At 34.2% G+C, this 21,925-nt stretch overlaps 1 protein-coding gene across 8 annotated transcripts; it reads left to right on the forward strand.

Annotated features, from left to right (window-relative positions):
* The first annotated feature begins 467 nt into the window (after nucleotides 1-467).
* On the forward strand, nucleotides 468-20,250 carry LOC111712550 (uncharacterized). 8 transcript variants are annotated; one of them, XR_002767484.1, is made up of 8 exons: nucleotides 468-599; nucleotides 1,141-1,222; nucleotides 1,839-1,912; nucleotides 2,530-2,569; nucleotides 3,183-3,402; nucleotides 6,058-6,151; nucleotides 6,559-7,017; nucleotides 7,195-7,402. XR_002767484.1 is itself a non-coding variant. In XM_023487198.1 (7 exons), the coding sequence occupies exons 1-7, from the start codon at nucleotides 510-512 to the stop codon at nucleotides 6,646-6,648; spliced, it is 690 nt and encodes a 229-aa protein (XP_023342966.1). In that variant the 5' UTR covers nucleotides 468-509; the 3' UTR covers nucleotides 6,649-7,402. The 8 variants fall into 8 exon arrangements, 5 of the variants coding, with proteins under 5 accessions (XP_023342966.1, XP_023342968.1, XP_023342965.1 ...); XR_002767485.1 differs by having other exon boundaries at nucleotides 7,223-7,402; XM_023487198.1 differs by having other exon boundaries at nucleotides 6,559-7,402.
* The last annotated feature ends 1,675 nt before the right edge of the window (nucleotides 20,251-21,925 follow it).

The raw sequence follows: 21,925 nt of genomic DNA on the forward strand, positions 1-21,925 counted from the left end.
ATCATTAATCTTTTTAAACAAGACATTATAATTGCAAGACTTTGTTGTAGAATAGCCTGTCCGATTCACAACAGTACACGTACACCCTTTGATTGATCAAGAATGAATTTTTGGTTTGGTCATGGATGCAGGAGATATCCATCATCTTCTCAAAGATTGATTATTTTCAACTGTGTGCTTTCTACAAAGTTACATTTACAACACATAGAAGGAAATTGACAGAATTGAATTCTATTGAAATCTCCCACACAGATCAGATAATGGACTAAATGGTACTGTTGTAAATTGGGCATGCTTAAAATACAATCAATAGTATATTATTTATTTTACTTAATTATGTGAATTTGAAGTAGTTTGAAATTACTTGAAAAATTCTTTTAAGATGAAATCCAATTCAGATGTTTAAAGTGGAAAAAGGGAACTTTTTGATTTTCCAGGTTGACTTGTTGCCTTGCTCACACATAGAGAAGCTCAAGCTTCCATATAGTCTAGCTCCTCAAAAGACCTCTATGGGCTCTATGACTAACCAGATGAGTACGTTATCGGTGAGCGGTCAGCCCATCAGATCTGAACTGGACTCAACTACAGAGGAATCTGAGGTAATAATTGCATTTTTGTTTTTCTCTCTGTATACTTTAAAATCCACATATTTGTATCATAATTTTGGAATCTCATGATTCATGAATTACATACTTGATGAATATTGATCCTATTTACAGAGTAAACTAAAAAAAACTAAAGTATTTAAAATGGAGGGGGGGGGGGAATATAATACCTGTTGGCTTTTAAAACGTAGCTATTTATCAACATTGAAGAGATGTTTAATGTTGCCTTTTTTACAACAAAGAATTTTTGTTGGGGTCGGGTTCTTTTTTAAATTAGTCGACGAAGATTTGAACCCTCTATTATAAAGTATAAAGGGGGGCCCTTCATCCTTATCATATTTTTATACAAAAAATGTATTTTCCCTAATGCAGCGAATATAAATTTTTGATAATTCGCCACTCCACGCAAACATACAGAAATCTCTGGGGGTAAGAAAGATTCTCAGTAGAGAGGGGGGGATTTTTCATGAAAATATACACCCCTGTTAATTTACTGATCATATGGTGGAATTAAATAAATTTTTATATATTGCAGGAGATCTACTACAGTGATGAGAGTAGTTCTAGCAAAGAGTGGTCCTTATACGAGCCAGTGCCCTTCAAACCTCACTGTCAAGGTTAATTAAACCCTGCATCAGAATTTGGTTGATCCGCAACATTTCGGCTTTAACCGAAATCTTTTAAAAAACATTTTGCTCCAAAAACACAAATTTCAACTGTTTTAAATTGAGAGATAATTGAATGAAGTTCCAAACAGTTAAATCAAGTTTTAGCCCGAAAAAATCAGAAAACTGAAAAAAATTCAATTATTCATTTGTTCAAAAAATCAGTAAATCTTAAAGAAATGTTTATGGCCGGTATCTGGATCCACTTTTTTCAAGTTGGATCCAGGTTAGGGGATTCGGGTCCGCATATAATTAAAATGATTAAAAGCACAGCTTTTAACAGATGGGTGCAAAAGCACAACATAAGTCTCGTTACCCCCAACATTATTACTTTTCTTAAAGGCAGTTTAAGATTAACGATACTCCTCTAAGCTCAAAACTTGTTGTGAATCATCAATCTCTGGATAAAGCATTGATTTCCATCTTTTACAGATCTACAGATAAATTTAAATGTAGAGTTCAAGTACTTCCTCTCAAATATTTAAAAGTTGTGACAACGAATATCGAGATCAAGATCTGTAGATTCGTGCAATTTTACTCAATGTTTTGACTTCCGTATAACATTTAGATGAGGAAATAATCTCTGATTGGAGTAGTTCAGACGAAGACGAACAGACAGGAACCAAGATTTACTCGGTCAAGGTAAGAAATTATAATTATTCTTGGATTAGAACTTTTTAATCTGTTTGTAATGTTCTTAATCAAATCTAATTAAGCTGTCGGACACAGCCAACCCTGTTTTAAAATCATTTCTTTATCATATTTCAGCGTAATATTCTGGTAAGTGTAAATCCACGGAACCAAAATTTAATCCTTAAAAGTTTACCCTGTGGATACCATGCTTTATCGATTTGGCTAAGCGCTATCCCAACCAAAAGTTTTGGCTTCTACTTATTATTGATCCTCAGCAGTTTTGAGGGGTAAAAATGTTATGTCCCTACTAAATATAATCACCTAGAATCAACATTTTTATTGAAAATCTTATCATTTTTATTCATCAATATAGTATCGAAATTGTAAAAGTCCACAAAAAACTTGTATCTATAAATTATTTCAACTTATTATAGCTTTAACTAACTTTTGTTCAGAAAACGCACTCATTAGCGATAAAAGAAAATTTGAATGTTAAGCAAACTTTCTGTAGCTCAAATATCTTTGCCTCTTTCAAATCATGATGTTAATTATTTCGGTTTTATGACTCAAGTTTTAATATTTTTAAATTTTTTTATTTTTAGACACAATTTTTTTTATTGTTTCAGCCTAAGAATAATTCCATGTCTTCTCTTGTGGTTAACGGTGGTAAGATAGTTTTTATTTCAATTTTTGTGAAGAGACTGAAACTTAATGCGAAAGAACATTTTATTCCAACCACATTTTTTGGCAATTTTACTACGTAAAGGGGCTCAAACTCAATGTAAAAGAAAGTTTATACTTCCATCCGAATATTTTTTGTTATTTTTACACCCTGGTAGTGGTAAAGGTACTTAAACTTAAAGCGGGTCAGACATAATTTTGTTTATTTTCCTCTCTTACTTCAGTAAAAATTTGATTTTAAACATTGTTATGGGGAATTGGGAATTGGGGAATGGGGATTCCTGGTGAAAATTTCTGCTTGACAAATGTAAGCTCACCAAGATTGGTTTTATAAAGGAACAAAATACGATATGTAAGTATTGTGTAGTCAACTCGATAAAGGGAAAAATAGTATTGGAAATTTCTAAAAAAAAGAACCTTTTTACAAAATGTATGTTAGAGAAATGTCAAGGAAGACGACAATTGAAATCAACAGCTGTTTCGTCACTGTTTCTATTTAAAAGTATTACTGTCAACCAAAAGTATTAAATTTAACCAATGTTTATTTTAAAAAAGTAGAAGTCGGTATTCCCACTTAATTTTTTAAATTCTACTTAAGATCCACCTTCTGCTCTAGCTCCTGCTTCTACAGCTCCTGTTTCCTTTCCTGTTCTATTTCCTGCTCCAGCTCCTGTTTCAAGTGTATCTCGATTAAGAACTCCTCTTGAACGACCCCGCCCCTGTATGGACTTCTATGTGTCTCCTCGTATGTCTGGGTACATCGGACCCCCCATAGCTGCCGCACCTGCCTCACCTACTATTACTAATCAAGAGCAAAGGTGATAAAATATTTAAACCGTTAAATGAGAAGTCGATCGTTACTGATCATAAAATACAGAAATTATGTAATGTACACAGACCCGTTTTAATTTTCAAGTTTTTTCAATCTTCTGTTAAAAATATTTGGAATTTGCTTCAGAAGAACATCATCAAATGAGAAAAAATGTTTTGTTCCTATTTCCCTATATTACTAAATCTGCAAAGTTTTCTTTTTCAAGAGTATATATCTTTAAATCCAAAACGAGTAGAACAAAATCTTACTATATACATATTAATAAAAAATGACTGAAACTATATATTGAAACAATAAATGCCAATTTTAATCAATAAAAAGGTGTGAGAATTAGTTTTTGATGATTCTTGATTTCATTTCCGAATATATCCCTATTTTGTAACAATTGCCGGATTTCAGCTCATGTCGCGTTTTCGGAACATATCCTAGTTTTGAGACAATTACCGGAATTTACGTAACAAAACAAGATTTTTTGAGAAGTTAAAATATAAACAAAAAAATAATAACAAACTGTTCTATTATAATTAAAAATCATTACAGCATTGAGAAATTAAAATATTAATATCATTTGATCTTACAATATAGATTTGACTAGAAATGCGGGAAACTGTTTGCTTAAAATGCTTGAAAATAAATGATCAATATTCTCTAATTTAACAGATAAAATGTGGAAACACATATCCGATTCGTTAAACATTTGCTAGCTGTGATTTAGCTGCGATTTCTTAGGCTAACTAGGTGAGGAAGTCACAGCTAAATCATAGCTAGAAAATGTTTAACGAATCGGTCATTAGATTCTAGAAATGATTCAGAAGTTAATTTAGTTTTCATAAGATAACTTTTGTTTTCAGTGATTTATTTGGCAAGTTATGAAATTAAGTGAGTTTTGTTTTAAATTGCAGATTATACTCAAAAAACGGGAAAGTGGGTTTTGTCTTGAAAACGCGACAAAGTTTCATATTCAGGATATGTTCGAAAATGGAAAACCTGACATTATCTTGAAAATGGTCAAGAGATTTACAGGGTGGCCAAAATGTACGGACTGTACGGATTGTACGGATTGATTTTTTTTAACCCTAAAATTGTACGGATTGTAGGGATTGTACGGATTTGTTTTCAAATTGTACGGATTGTACGGATTTTTATCCTGGAAAATACACCGTTTTTTTAAAATTTTCACTCATTTCAGCAAATTTTTCATGAAAATAAAAAAAAATTTCTCGTCAAAATGAAGTTAGTTTAACTTATTTTCTGCATTCTAAATAATATTAGATTGATTAATGTTTCAATTGACAATCAAAATTCATTCATAATTTTCGAGATATGTCCAAGAAGTGTTTATTTGAGAATATGTTCCATAAGTACTTATTTGATTGCTTATTCAAGAAGATGTTNGATTGTACGGATTGTTTTTCGAAAATTGTACGGATTGTACGGATTTCTTCTGAAAATGTACGGATTTTTGTACGGATGGGTTCAAAAAAGTTTTGGCCACCCTGGATTTAATATAAAAATAACTCCTAAATAATTTTGATTTTTTTAAAGTTTAAAATTGGGAATTTTTTTCCTCTTCATGTTCAATAAAATGTTTGTTATAGTTTTTTAATCGACTTTTACTCTGGATATGGGCCGGGATCCCAAAAACCCAGGCTTTTAATTTGTGCCCATTTCTAACACTCATTGTTAGAAATGGGCCAAGTGTTAGGTTTGGAACTAATGTCCCCTGATTTTACAGTAGGGTTTCGCTTGTTATATTGGAACAAAAATATCACAGCATGAGCATTGAGTATTGAAAAATGAGCATACGCAAGATGCTTTGGATCTTTTACAAGTGTTCATTGAAAAAAATTCTCTTCATTCTCCTAGGAAGTGTTATTTTCTGTAACTTTTTAAATACTTGATTGATTTTGGACATCAAAATGCAAGGTTTTTTCATTTTTTTTCATACTTCATACAAGCATACTCAACTTTTTGAGAAAAAATATTTTCAATGGTTTTTTTTGGGGGGGGGTTTTTCAAGAATTTTGATGAAAATCTATCCGTAATTTGACAATAGAGCTTGGAGCATGGAAGTGTCTGAGGTATAGCATTATCCTAAACGCTTAAACTTAAGCGATTAAGTATTTTATATGTTTCTTAACTTCAGTTAAGTCACATTTTCGTAATATCTTCAGGCAAGAGATTTTTTTGGTTGGACTTTGGATATCACAAAGGAATTAACTTAATTGGTCAGACCACGAAAGATATGGAGTTATGTTTACTGAAAGGATTAATAGTGCAAAAGTTCCAACCTGCGGCCTAGTTAAATTAGTGAACAGAGTTCCCTATAAGGGATGATACTTCTGAGACGACTGTATGGAATTTATACTGCCTTAGATTCATAATTACCAACAACAGTAAAATTAATTCTTTTCATGTGAAATAATTAAACAAGGTATTAAGACTATATCTAAGGAAGAAAGAAGGCTTAATTAAACCAAAGATTCATTGATTTGTTCTTAAAAAATTGTTTATTTTTTCCAATTTAGTGAATATATCCTCAAAATAAATCTTCTGGGATAAATGATTTTCAAAAGGGGTGGGTGGAGGAAGAAAAATGAGTTAAAAAAAATACACCCCTGACATATTTTATTATGTACAGGACTGTTTGCATTTGTAACCGAGGTACAACAGTTGTATGCTGTACAAGCTGTACCAAAACCTTCTCCAAAAGTAGAGTCAAGATGGAGTGTAAGGTAAGAGTTCAAGCAACCTTCCATTTTTAGAGAGTGACATGTGATCCTCCATTAAGAGAAGTAACATGTTATCCTCCATTTAGAGAGTGACATGTTATCCTCCATTTAGAGAGTGACATGTTATCCTCTTTTCAGAGAGTGACATGTTATTCTCCATTTAGAGATTGACATGTTATCCTCCATTTAGAGATTGACATGTTATCTTCAATTTAGAGAGTGACATGTTATCCTCCATTTAGAGATTGACATATTATCATTAATTTAGAGAGTGACGTGTTATCCTCCATTTAGAAAAAGACAAGAAATCCTCTTATTTTGAGAAGAAAAAAACCAGCCAAATTTTTGCAAATGTGAAATATTACAAATTTTGATTTGTTTTGTTTTATTTTTGATCAATCTTTTTGTAGGTCCATCCGAACAGGTTCATGAGCAACGATCTTCTTAAATGTTCTCGATGTTTCTCCTATCTGTTAGAAGAACTGCAAGAAACCATGTAAAGACAACATTTGAACTCGCAACTTCAACACGATACGACTACATTACAACTCAGAAGTTCAAGAAATTAAGTAAAGACCACATCAGACCTAGGAAAAAATCTTGCGTATTCTGACTTCATTAGCTAGAAGTGATTAAAGCTGCAGAAAGTTATATAGGTCTGTAATCGTATTCAGGATTTATTTTATTTTCCAAGCTATAGAACAAAACATTGGAAATATTCCTTAAACCCCGCCAACTCTTGATTCGTATTTTTTTTTGCAATGGCCTGGATCCGGATCAGCATCAAAATTGTATATATCCTAAGCACTGATTTGTAACCATAATCGTTGAGATTATATCCATCTTGGATTGATTATTGCCGAATGCAGGTTTGTCTTTTTAATAATAATAATCTGAAACTGAATCTGTTCAGTATTATTAAACCAAGGGAACTGAACACTTGCCACAAAACATGATTTTAATCAAATCTTTGCAGGCTGATGATGTAAACCTTTGATATTTCAAGCATTGACTAATCAACGTGACAGTTTGATGCAAGTGTTCAGTTCTCTGATGTTATTTGTAAAACGTTAGAAATACAGTGATTGTTTTCTGTCGCATTTTCCTGCCATGCGAATTCTTGTAATTTATGTAAATGTCGTATTTTGTGTTTAAGATTTTGTAATGGTATTTGTAAAATTTTACAGAATGCTGTATGTTAATGTAAAAAGTAACACCTGTTATACTCTTAAAACAAATTGTTCTTATTCAAAATTCTTCGTGATTTTCAGAATTCAAAATGGCCGAGTTTTAAGGTTACTGCGAGTGGGGGAAGGTATGCGGCCATGAGCCACCACTATTTGCCCTTCCGTGCCACATATTAGATTCTTTCTCTTTCGGCAGCCATGATCCACCACTATTTCCCCTTCCGTACCACCACATTTGACTCTTCCGGGTAAACTACTTTTTTAAGTCAAATGATTATTCAAATACTGACTCATTAAACTAAATCATTTCTTAACCAACTTTGTGATATTTCAAGATGCAATATTCAGTCAAATTTGTCAAAAACTTTCTTTGTAAAACAGTTTTCAACACACAAAATATTAATCTAAAGTAGAATTGAAAAAAAGGTTTGAGTTGTGATTTTTTGCGTGACGGGGCTGGATTTTTTAAATCACACTTTAAAGGCCCTAAATATACCATTTAAAAAAGTAGTTTCGCCCGGAAGAGTCAAATGTGGTGGTACGGAAGGAGAAATAGTGGTGGCTCATGGCCGCCTGCCTTCCCCCTCTCTTACTGCCGGTTCTGTAGGTTTAGCGATCGAACTAATTCTCAAAAAGAACCGGTTTTAAGTAACACCCTATTTATAGTAAGTAAGTAATTATTACCTATGAAATATAACGAAAACATACAAATTTAAGTGTTTCAGGAGAAAGAATATAGAAATCTCCAAAATTAGAAATGATGGGCATTTTTAATCATCTTTATAATTTGCGCTGACGCGATTTTTGGCATCCTTTTTGTTTGATTATATCTTTTACTTTTTTTTAATCTTTTCTTTGTAATATTGTGTTTTCTTTCTTCGATTCTTTTGCAATATGTTTGTGAGAATTTAAACATTGGTTCGGCTGACTAAAATCTTCAATTAAATTCTGTTAAAAATTAGAAATAAGGTTTACAGTTGAAAGCTTAGAAAAGTGATGTTTATTTTCATACCGTTTTAGGGAAATTGTGCGGTGGAAGGGTCCAATTTTAATAGATTTTACTAAAGGAATATAAAAATTATTTCTGTTCTGAAGATTTGCGTCTTAAATATTTTTTGATAATGTGAAATTTTTTTTTAAATGTTGGGGTTAATTGATCTTCTTTAAATTGAAATAAAAATTGATAACATTAAAAATTTCTAATTTTCTGAAGGGGAGTATGTTCAAAGCCCAAAAAGCTTCCGCTGTGTTACTTATTCTTGGTAAACCCATTGATAATGGATAGCTTTCTTTTGCAATGATTCGATCTTATCAATATTTTTGTTTGAAGTTAGCATTAGAAATTCTAAATGAGAGTGGAAAAAGGGGTAATAAAGTAATTACATGCTTTCAAAGCCTAAGAAGTTTTTTTTTATAGCATAAAGCGAAAAAGTTAAACGCCTGTAGATCTTATTAAAATAAGTCATTAGAATTCAATTTAGTATCCAGATATTTCCAAAGAATTTAACTGAATCTGTTTACTTTACTACAATTTGTTCGTGTAGATTCTCATAGTTAAAAAGGAAAGTAGTTGTGTGCATTTAGAGAATTTGAAAGTAAAATTAGTTTTCTCAAAGTATAAAATAAATTTATAAGACATGTACCATCAAGTTTTTTTTAATCTATATTTATTGTGTCTGCAAGAGTATTCAAGTCTTTACATTTTGATGTCACATTTGTGTCGTCGGCAAAGGCTACTCTGAAAAGTTTGTTAATTAGGATTTTTACAGTTTGAGATAAAAATACATTATTTCATTTTTCTTTTTCACGTGCATTTTTGAAAGTATTTAGATTGATATAATATCTGTTCGGTTTCATAGAAGTAAACCTATAGTGAAAGAATTCCTATTATTACACGGTCGGGGAGAAAATTTTCAATATTGTTAGCTTCCGGGCATTTAAGAAAGCTTATTATTTCACTGTGGCTGTCATATTTTTATTCTGCAACGCTCAGTCTGTGTAAGAATGGAATTTATTTCTGGGACAGAGCGTGATAGATTATTTACTATATCATATCTGTTCGGAATAAACTCCTATATCTTACAGGAGTTCCCTGAGTAAGTCCCAGCCTTGTGGTTCCTTCAGACTTCACTCCACTCTCAATGGATTGTTTGTTTATGTATTGTAAATAATATCATGTTCACAAAAGCTATAATCTCAGGTGAACGTATGAATATTTCAGATAGGATGTTCCCAAACCTCTGTGTTAGTTGAGGGTTGACTTTGGTCAGATTGTTGTTATCCTCGTCCCGGTCTACATTCTTTAACAGTCGATACCCACTCCATCGCTTACATGCTCTTCCCGCCCATCTTGGAGAAGAGACCGGACATAGTCCTGTAGCGGTGGAGAAGATCACATATATCCGTACAGGTTAGGACTGTATATACCTACCTTATATATTATTCCTATATAGCATCATTTCATTCTTACGTGGTGGCAGCGACTAAAAAAGAACCCAGGAGTTTATTAATCTTTGAATACCTATGAATAATTTGTGTCTAGACTGTACTGTAGATTAGATACCAGCTGTTGAGATGGCAGACCAACTAGGATCCGCAGACCCACTCCCAAAGGTTCCCTATCCAAGACAGCTAACTAAGAAAGAAACATTAGATTCTTTATCTCTCTGTCAAACATCTGTTCGTAACTATTTTCGCAGATTCCCAGAATACTCTAACTTCTTTAAAAGATCAAGCAAATGGGTCCAATCCTCTAATTATGGATTCACAGGTGAAGATATGCTTGAAAGGGTAGATAACTTGGAAGCCCTGCTTGACACCTTAGCTACATTTCTTCCAGGTCCTTATCTCACTCACCAGATAACTAAAACAACTACTTGTATGCAAGATATATGGGATATTATCTGGGATCATTACAGTGTCAAACCTAGATCATCCTCTTTCCTTGATTATGACTCCATTAAATTGGAGAAGGATGAGCGTTATATTGACCTCTATGATAGGTTGGTTTATCACACAATTAACCACCTTTGTGGAGCTGGCACTAATGGAGGCCCCCAAGCTGGTGGTACTCTTGATACTCCAGACCAATTCACTTTAAGCCATAGAAATCATATTGCTCTCGATTGGCTTCGCAAGATTGACCCCAACCTCATCAAACTAGTAAAGCTCGAATACTCAAAAGATCTCAAAGCTGGAATTCCAATCCCATCCCTGGTTAAAAGTATTGCTGATAACATTGATTCCCTTCTTCATAGAAGTTCTGAAAACTATTCTACTACATCACAGATTTCTTCTGATTGTGCACCATTCAATGATGTTTCGGTTTCTGAACAACCATCCCCTGTATGCCGTGTTTCCTCCCTGCCATATAGACCCCGCCAACCCCCAACTAACTTCCGAGGTTCTCAATTTCTCCGGAACAACTTTCGCAGCACCTTTTCACAATCTAATTCACGTCTTCCTAGTCCCCGTACTCCATTTCCACCTTTCAGAGTAAACCATTTTGCCAACCATGTTATAACATTGGCAAGAAATTAAACTTGAATGTAAACTATTCTCACTCCCCTCACTCCTGCCCCCAGAATGCCTCCGTTCGTAATGTTCATTTTTCTCTTCGTTTTGAGACTTGGGAGTACTTCGAGAAAAATTACGATTCCATTTGTTCTTTTCCCCAGAACCTATATCGATTTGTTCATACTCTACACTCGGAATCACACAATTTTTCTCTTCGTTTTGAGACTTGGGAGTACTTCGAGAAAAATTACGATTCCGAGCTCCGAGTAAGAAAAACCGACACAGGCCCTAGAGAAAAGAACAAATACTTTTTATGACTATTCTATACAAACTACAAACAACTTCAGAGAGAGTATTGCTATCACATTTTCGAATCCGTCCTGAAATAGTTCATGGCTGGAAAACACCTTGCTGAAGTCGTTTTGTTTGAATTAATCGGCATTTTTGACATCATATTGTTACTTTTTCTGAAAAGAAAAACAAACTATTCTTCAAATATATTTATTTATTAAAATCGACAAATTGTCTGTCTTATTCGAAAACTGTTAAATTCAAATCCACTATAATCTACCAATCACATCGAATACATTATTTAATATTGAACATTGAACAATCATGTTTTTATAAGTAATGCTACCATTTAGAGACTATTTATTCTACTAAACAATGTATCAACTTTGTTAAAACTTAAAAATCTTCCATTGAAAAATAAATGTTTAACAATATTTGGGTGAAACTTGTTTCCTTGGAAAATTAGTGGCCAAAATGCAGACGACTTCCAGACAGGAACCACAAGTAGAGCAGTAATGTGTATTGTCTGTTGTGTCAAATGTTTAAAAGTGAAATTGATCAATTTAGTTGGAGGACAACAAAAATAATTTTCTCTTTCGTCTAGTTTTTGGCAAAAGAAATTAACTCCGCTCGTCGCTATTTGTGGAATTTTTGAGAAAAATTTTTTACAAATTTTGTTATTGGACGAAGCAAAACAATCTACTGATGGACAAAATTCTATTACTGTGAATAAACTATTTAAGATTTCACGTTGAATTCCCCACTCATCTGAACTTTGACTAAATTTTGATCCAAGATCAGCTAGTATTATTCTCTCATGGTTCCTAGACGTCCAAACTGGTATTACTTCTAAATCCAATTTTTTCTCCAGAAGTTTAAACTTGATGACGTCTCTTTGAATATCAGGTTTTTTGGAACCTCTTGACATAAAAATGAAATTATTTTTACTGTCTGTTTGCCAGTAAATTCTTCTAGATTTTAGATTCTTAAATACTTCTTCATTTTCTTCGTTTTCTTAAGTTTTTACAACTGCTAAAAGCTCTCGATGACCTGAACTCGTGTTCTTTTCAAAATTATCAAACTCAAAATCATTAACTAGATGAAAATCGCCACTGTAGAAAATAAAAGCCGAAGATTCGGAAGCATCGGAGACAAATAAATTGTCTACTTTTTCGGAAGTATTTGATATTATTTCCACGATTTTCTTCACTTCTTCAAGTTCAATTATTTTTCCCGCAGATAACGAATTTCTTATAAACTGTCCATTTGTAACAAAAAGTTGTTGCTTCAGAAAAATTAGTTCATTAAAGCAATCTTTGTTGAGTTCAATTAAAGTTTCCCATCCTCTCTCAAGAACTTCTTTTCCTAATTTATGCTGTGAAGCTCTTGATAAAATGGAAACTATAGACCCGTGACTTCTTTTTAAAGCTTGAATTTTTCCTAATACTCCTGCTAAGTGACGTGCTTCCATGGGTTGTTTGAAAGTAATTTGAATTAGTAAATCATCTAGAACTTTTTCTAATAAATAAAGTTTTTCTTCGACAGCCCAATACTTTAAATTTACTGAGTCCAAGATAAACCCTAGATGTTGTAGTTTCTGTTTAGGTTCACAAATCGTTTTCTTCCATCGTATTTTCCATCCCGCCAGTTGAAAAACGTGTAAAACTAATTTGAATTTAAATTTACATTCATAGTATCCCTGTCCCATAGTTAAATTGTCGTCCAAGTATAACAAAGCTAGAATACCTTGATCATGAATCCAAGCTTTCAGAGGTTTTGTTAATCTTGTAACTACTTCTACGGCTCTTTTATACCCATAGCACATAACTAAGAATTGATAATACACTGGATTTCCTTGTATATCTGGAACGCAAAACCCGAAGTATTTTACAGAATCAGGATGGAGTCTTACATGAAAGTACATATTTTCAAGATCGAATGACGTCATAAAATCATCTTTTAACAACAGGGTTTCTACTACCAATAAATCGTCCAATTTAGTTTTTTCACATGTTACTAATTTGCTTATAACTCTACTCATGTCTATGACTGGTCGAAATTTAACTTCTTTTGTAACAGCATTTTCTTGTCGAACTACTTGCATTGGATTGACATAACACGGTTTCTGGTTTAATTTTTTAACAAACCCACTTGACACCCACTCATCGACTTTTTCACGAAGAATATCTAAGTGTAAAATAGCACCTTTGTTATTTCGCTCTTCAAAAGGTTTTGGTTCTGATGAAAGATTAACAACCAAGCCATGTTTTAATGTTTCTAAAACCCAAGGATCAGCTTTAATAATCTTAGACATAAAGTTCACGCTAGAACTTGAATGGATACTTCTCTCAGAATCTTCAAGATCGAACCCGTTTTTTCGAAAAACTCTCTAGGTAAAGATTGAAACATTTTTCCGGAAAATCCCAATTAACTTTTGAAAAATGACTGTCCCCATCTAACAAAAATAAATCGTGATTATTTATTGAGACAGTGAATAATCATAAAAAAAAAATCTATTAATGTGAAATTGTGATATATATGTAATTCGATCTAAAGGAAAAACAAAAACAAAACAAAAAATAAAATTCTTATATCACAATACGTAAATATATGTAACTCTGACTGAGCTTTGAATATGTAAAACACGATTAATTTCCTTGGTAGTTGACATATGAATTCCCTGAGTAGTTTAGGGCTGGCTGTTGGTTCGAGTAGTATATGGCATTAGGATCCGACCACCCCTGATAAGTAGACAGACCTTGAACTGCTCTTTCATACTGATATTTAGCAATATCTTCTGGTTTGCATACTCCATCCTTGTGCCAGTGTCCAAATACTCCACAGCGGACACATTTGGAATTAGATTTGTCAATTTGTAACCTGGATATTTTGTTTGCATCAGATAAACCCGGCTGAACAAACCTGCTTGGAAACTGACCAAGAGATAGATTATCAGGGTGCTGCAACAGGAAACCTGAGAAACTGTTAACGGAAGGATACGGATAATTATTCCAGGTTTTCCTTCCAGAATAAGGCTGAAACCTTTCTCCGCCAAACCTTCCGATCATGCCCTGCATCCTGAATTCTGATTTCGCCGAATTTCTTTCTTGCTCCTTCTTTTCTTTCTCTTTCATCTTTAGATCTTCTTCTTTCTCCTTCTTGTACGCAGCTCTAAGTTTCTCATGTTCTGCACTCAACCCCGGTATTTTTCCACCAGAACCTTTCATAAATTTATTATAAACTTCTTCACCGTCGACGATCCTTATCATAATCATGGAGAGCGAATTTTGAAGTTCTTTGACGTGGTTTCTGATCTTGTTCAGCTGATCAGGATTCCCAGGTGCCGGTGCCGGCATCGCTAATATACTTATTAAATCATCCTCCTGTTGAGACAACCACTTGAAAACCGGTTCTGCTGACTTCTTAATCCCTATCATTGTGTCTGTGTCTCCATCTCGAACCTTTTTTCAATTTTGATTATGAAAAACTTGTTTCAACAATTTCAAACTTTGCCCCCTGTGCTCTTTTCAGTCTACACTCTAAAAATCATTTTTTCAACATAGAAAATGATTGCTTATTACAATTTTATTTATTTTTATTTAAATCAGATTAAAGAACTCCCNATTATTTGGTTTGGTAAACCATTCTATATCCGTTCCCAGACATTTCGTCTTCACAATAATTTTTTGTTCTTTTCCCCAGAACCTATATCGATTTGTTCATACTCTACACTCGGAATCACGCAAGTCTGAAATGGATGATCAGCCACAAGCTACTGAATTCTCTGAACAAGGTGAGCTCCAAAATCTTTCAACTGATTGTGTTCCTACAATAAATCATTTTCAGATACCAGAACAGATTATCAGGAACAATTTGGAGACCCAAATGACTTCTACATCAACCTGGATGGATCAAATTAACCTACAGGTTAGGAATATTGAATCAAGATTGTCTTCTAGTGTATGCAAAGAGAAGTCACCTTCACTTGATATGACTTTAAACTCTGTGTCTGTATACCCAACCATTGATGAAGGATCAGAAATAAATGTCATTGTCATGAGTTCTTAAAAACATGTAACATACCTTTTTCCAGGACAGTTCACCAAGCTACTGCTGCTGGATCCCACTCAATGTCTGTCATGGGAGAAACCAAGGAGGATATTATCCTTCACAAAACTTTTAAGAAACATTTTATCCGTTGGAATCTAAAAAAATGTATTGTAGTCAGAAACCTAGGTTGCCCAATCCTTGTGGGTGAACCTGGTAAGAAAGACAATTTTATATCCACTGTACCATCTCAGAGAGTTATATCCACCCTTGATATTTATGATGCTCCTGTATCTGTACCCTATGAGATTAAACCAATTTTATTTAGCCTTAATTTTATTTGCAGAGCTACTAATGACATGATAATGTTTCCTGGTGATAAAATTCAAGTAGATTTACCTTCCATGCTCCACAACGAACATCAGCTACTCTTCACTCCTCGTGTTCTTCCACAAGCTGATAGATCATCTCTTCCTTCTCAAATGTGCACACCGATTAATCATCAGGTACAAATCTCCAATTTCACTAACTTTCCGTTATCTATAACTAAGAATCAACATTATGGTGACATATTCCCACTCACTACTCCACATCCTGTCTATCCTAAACATAATCATGTTGCATCTACGTACAAAATTATCCCCACTGAGTCTGAAATATCCAAGGCATTAATTGACCCTGATAATGTTTTAACTAATGACTGGAAACAAAATTTTTATCAGATATTAGAGAGATATTCTAACATTATCACATCTATTCCTGGATGTTACAATGGTTTCTATGGAAATGTAGATTGTTCACTGAATTTTATACAGCCCCCTCCAGCATCTAACAAAGCTCGACTACCATCTTACTCACATGACAAACTTGTTGAAATGGCCAACATAATGGTGAAATGGAATCTTGGGGGGTTCTTAAAAAACCTCATGATCTGGGGATAACTGTAAAGAATGTACACACATCCTACTTAGTCCCAAAATCAGATGGTTCCCATAGATTTGTGACAGACTTTACTAGCCTTCTTCGATTCATTGGTAAACTTGAGATTATTTCCCCAACTATTTCACAGGCCAAAAGGATGCTATCTTCGTTTAAATACTTTAACGAACTTGACTTATCTCATTGTTTCTGGCAAGGTCAGATGTCTCCAGAAGACAGCAGCTATTTAGCCACTCCTCACCCCTTTGGAGGAATTAGATGCTATGCTCGTGAACCCCAGGGTATTAGGAACGCTAGTGAACATAATAGTGAGCGTTTAAGCATAATATTTGGTGACCTGGAAAAAGATAAGAAGATGACCGGCATGGCTGATGGGTTGTACATAGGTGGTGATACTTTGGAAACCCTCTCAGATAATTTTGTTGAGGTTTTATCTTGAGCAGAGAAATGTGGCTTAACATTTAAGCCCTCTAATTTGCCCTATCTCAACCATTCTTTTTGGTTGGAAGAAGGTTGGAGATCAAAGGTCTCCCACCTCTCATGTGATGACACCTTTGTCATCATCTCAACCCCCAAAAACTGTCAAACAACTGTGGGGTTGGATAGGAGCATACAGACAACTGTCAGAGACAATCAAGGATCATGCAATAACACTTACCTTACTTGAAAAGGAAACTGCAGGTAGAAAATCACGGGATGAAATTAAATGGACTCCACCACTTTTAGAAAGCTTTAATACAGCAAAGAAATCCCTAAAACACTCACAATCTATAACTATCCCCAAACCATCTGATATTCTACATATCTACCCAGACACCTGACAATCAGCAAATGCTGTTGGAGGCCACCTTGTGATTGAAAGAATGGAGGATGGCTCTGTTCATAGAAAAAATGGAGGATTTTTCTCTGTTAGATTAGATCAAAGCCAGTCTAGATGGACTCCATGCGAAAAGGAGGCTTTAGGTATTAAGCTTAATAGCATTTAAAACCATTTATCCAAGAATCGTACAATACCACCATTATTCACCCTGATAACATGATATCTGTCCATGCTTGGAATAGATTAAAGAAGGGAATAATATCAACATCTTCTAAAGTAGCAGCATTCCTATCCTCGTCTGAAAAAAATATTGATCTTAAACATTGCCCTGGCGTTGATACTAAAGTAGCTGACTATGGATCCAGAAACCCACAACCATGTTCTGAATAACGCTGCCAGATTTGTAAATTTATGTCAGAACAATGCCAAATAGGTGAATCATGTGTCAACATATGCACTGTTAACTCTGTCTCTGTATCTGACATTCTGTCAGGATCTGCTCGTCTTCCTCTTACTGAGAAACCAGCTTGGTTACAAATTCAGAAGGATGATGATACTCACAACAGACTTTATAAGCTTATCACTTCTGGAGGTTTGCAGCCTGAAAGGAAATTGAGAGGACACACTAACCTAAAACTTATGTATAATATGTACATGAAAGGATTACTTAGAGTAGATCACAATGGTCTCATTATAGTTAAACACATTGATACATCCTCAAGCATTGAGTATGATGCAATATCAGTCCCCAAGCAACTTTATCCTTCTATAATACAAAGTTTACACATTAAGCTGGAACATCCTTCTCGAAACCAAATGTACCGCTTTGCTCATCGTTACTTCCATTGTGTTGGTTCAACTCAAACCATAGATGACATCCATAAATCTTGTCAGGTTTGTACCAGTTTGTCAACTCTTCCAAAGACTTTGTCAACTTTCTCAACTGAGAAAATAGAAACACTTGGCTCACATTTCTCAGCTGATGTATTGGTCTCTGACAATCAGAAGATTTTCTTATGCAGAGAGAAATTGACCCAATTCACATTCTCTCATATAATTCCTGATGAGAAAGCAGAAACACTCCGATCAGCCATCTTAGATTCAGTTCTACATATCATGCCTCCTTCTGGAACAACAGTTAGGGTTGATGCTGCCCCTGGTTTACAATCTATAAATAAAGCTTATGATGACATTCAGACAGATGATGTTCTTAAAAAATATTCAATTAAACTAGAAATTGGCCAGACTATTAACCCAAATAAAAACCCAATTGCTGAGAAGGCCATCAAGGAATTTAGAAAAGAAAGGCTCCGTCTCAATCCCATGGGAGGTCCAATCTCAGAAAATGAAAGAATAATTATAACCAGAAACATGAATTCAAGAATAAGAAACCGAGGATTGTCTTCCAAAGAAATGCTCCTCAGAAGAGACATCTCTCAGAACAAGCCTATACATATTGAGGATGAGAAATTATCTAACCTCCAATTCAATCTTCGCTCAGATGTCAACCAAAAGCACAACATCAAACTTCAGGATTCTAAATCTTCAAACTCAGTTTTTAACATAGGTGATAGAGTCTTCATATTAAAAGATCTTTCTAAACTTCATGCTAGAGAAGAATATATTATAACCAACCTCTATAAAAAAAAACGGAATGGATTGGGCTTCCCTGCAGAAATTTGAGAGTCAGTTTAGATCAAGAAAGTATGAAGCAAAATTATCAGAGATTGAACATGTCTCCAACAATTTCACTGCTAATTCAGCTGCTCCACATGTTGATCAGTACACAGATTCTTCCCCTCAGTTTCAAGGTTTTCCTTCACAGCAGTCTGAGACAGAAACCACTAAACTTCAGCAAATTATAAAAGAACTTTCAGAATCCATACCAAAAAACAGGGGTAGGCCAAATTTGAAGTACCCAGACTATGTTAAAGATTATCCAATTTCTGAAGATCTCAGCCAAGAGCAATTTTTTCATGGATTTCCAACCCAGCCTCATCCTATTGTGCAACTAGTGGATTTATCAAATGATTCACTTTCTCCTCCTCAAATCCCACCATCTCATGGATGGATTCAGGATGACATCAATAGTGATGATGAGGATGATGATGAAATGTTCTGGCTCCCCTTCAATCCTAAATCAGATCTCCCCAGGCCAAACTTGGTCAGATCTTCAATAGATTCAGATGATGAAACATTGGTTCCCTCTTCTCCAATTCCTGATTCAATTCCTAACATTTCTGAAACTGACAGAGTGTTCAGTTCAGATAGTGAAGACACTGATAATGATGAGTCCCCTGATGAATTCCTTAACTACATTAGTAGTGATGATGACCCTGCTGGTCAACAGGATGAACTATGGGACTATTCCGATTTTCAATCTTATCATGATTACCAGTCGCACACCTCAGCTGACATATCCCTTCAACAATCAAGCTGTGAACCCTCTAATTCTCCTACAGAACACAAATCTTCAAGCTTAAAATCAGATACTGATCCCTACTTCTTAGGGGATAACAGAATGGAAGACAGGAATGAATTTTCTCTTCTGAATACTTCAGATGACCTTGAACAGGAAGTTTCTCAACAGGATTCTGCTCCTTTAGATCTAAATCAAGTACAGGACTGTACAGAGATATTGAGACTTATTCACCAGCCTGTACCTAACTCAGTAGTCAATCTAGATGACATCTTACCAGTTTCGAACCATTAAAGGAGGAGATCTTCCAGAACCCGCCAACAAGTCGACTACAAAAAGCTACACATGTTTGGGAAACATTAAAACATATAAAACAAACAAAGCAATCCTTGCCAAAAACAAAAAGAGAGAAAAGCCAAAGGAGAGGAGAAACAGGGTAACGGAATAAACTCCTATATCTTACAGGAGTTCCCTGAGTAAGTCCCAGCCTTCTGGTTCCTTCAGACTTCACTCCACTCTCAATGGATTGTTTGTTTATGTATTGTAAATTATATCATGTTCACAAAAGCTATAATCTCAGGTGAACGTCTGAATATTTCAGATAGGATGTTCCCAAACCTCTGTTAGTTGAGGGTTGACTTTGGTCAGATTGTTGTTATCCTCGTCCCGGTCTACATTCTTTAACAGTTGATACCCACTCCATCGCTTACATGCTCTTCCCGCCCATCTTGGAGAAGAGACCGGACATAGTCCTGTAACGTTGGAGAAGATCACATATATCCGTACAGGTAGGACTGTATATACCTACCTTATACATAATTACTATATAGCATCATTTCATTCTTACAGTTCGGTATCATAGTAGTAAACCTATCGTGCAAGAATTCCCATTATTACAAGGTACAGAAGGAACAATTTTAATATTTTTTGCTTCCTTGCGTTTAGTAATGCATATTCTCACACTGTATGTGTAGTATTTTTATTATTTAACGCGCAGACCGTACAATAATTTTATTATTTAACGTGCAGACCGTGTAGAAATATGATAATCTTATGAGGAAAAAAATGTAAGAATTCCATTATTACATTTTTATCCTCATAAGATTATTATATCATATTTGTGAGGTTCCATGGGCACGTACCCAAGAAATTAGAGTAAAAAATAATTCTGGTGAAATCCGACTATTTTAAGTTGGAACAGTTAACATTATGAAAGGTTGCAAATAAGTTTTATGCTCTTGTTCTGACTATCACTGTTTTTTATTTTTCTAATGACAAAATGTTAAAAACCATTTTTAGGTAAAAATGGGTTCTTAATTTGAAAATAATGCTTGTGGTGTGATTGTTTCCTTAGTTTAGTTTGTTTGTTAACCAACTTCTAATGAATTTGCTTGTTTTTCAAGTTGATACTACATTTAGATACAGCATATTGAATGTGCCCTGAGTTTTTTTTAGATGGGGAGCAGGTATTGTAGTGGGTTGTGTTAATCTACTGAACAAAATTGTGAAATCATTTACAGAAGAAATCATTTCCTGGATATTAGATCCTAAATCTTCTAAAAAGAGGAGATAAACGCAGGATATCTAGTAAGAATCAGTTCGACATGAACTGATGAAGATTTGTGTCTTTTATTCATGAAGCAAGATTACTGGTTTGTTTTTATTGCTATGGAGTATGGAGTGCTAAGACCTCATTAAAAGTTTGTGACACTAGTATTTCATTGATAAGTTTTTATAAACTAACTTTTTTTGGTTTTGATTGTGGTTTCATTTCATCTTCTCGAGCTATGCGAGATATGGTGACTGCTGAGTCGGGCAGAGGTTCAAAACTTTATAAAGTGAAAAACAATAAATTGAAATTGTGAAGACAAGACAAACCTTTCCATTTTTGAACAGCTCTGACCGTACTATTAAAAATATGCAGAGATTTGCAAAATCTCACCAAACTTGGTTTCCAATGAAGAAAAACTAAAAACAAAATGAAAAAAGTATGCAGTCGGGCAGTATTCTTTGAGACTCGGTAGTTTGATGAAAATGTCCAATGGAAGGCTTAAAGTTTTAAGTACTTGGTTTATTTTTTTTGGAAAGGTTAGAAAATGTTAATTTAACACAGGGGGTTCCACTCTTCTGTCAGGACTAAGGTTAAGATTTAAACAGAAAATCCTGTATTAAGATATATCAATACTTCAAAAAACGAAAAAGATAAGTGAGCATGGAAAGGTAAGCTTGCATGTTTAATTAAAGTAAAAAAGGTAAGTTTGCATGGTTTAATATTAAAGAAAAAGGTAAGTGAGCATGTTATTTTAAAGTATAAAAAGGTAAGTGCATGAATTAATATTAAAGAAAAAGGTGAGTTTGCCCTGTCCATGTTGTCAGTACAAAATAATTAAGTTAATATCTATATTGATCTATGTTGAAAAGATCAATATAAGGAGTGTGTAAGAATCAATATTCTTTAACAAGTGTAATAATTTCCATTGTATCATATCTGTTCGGTTCCATAGTAGTAAACCTATCGTGTAAGAATTCCCATTATTACACGGTTCAGGAGGATTAAT

The sequence above is a fragment of the Eurytemora carolleeae genome, unplaced genomic scaffold, assembly GCF_000591075.1.
Source record: "Eurytemora carolleeae unplaced genomic scaffold, Eaff_2.0 scaffold1272, whole genome shotgun sequence".
Lineage (NCBI taxonomy): Eukaryota > Metazoa > Arthropoda > Copepoda > Calanoida > Temoridae > Eurytemora > Eurytemora carolleeae.

Bases quoted from the DNA above. Each gene is read 5' to 3' on its own strand.
- LOC111712550 (XM_023487195.1), top strand. From the start codon at position 17,360: ATGTCAGAACAATGCCAAATAGGTGAATCATGTGTCAACATATGCACT.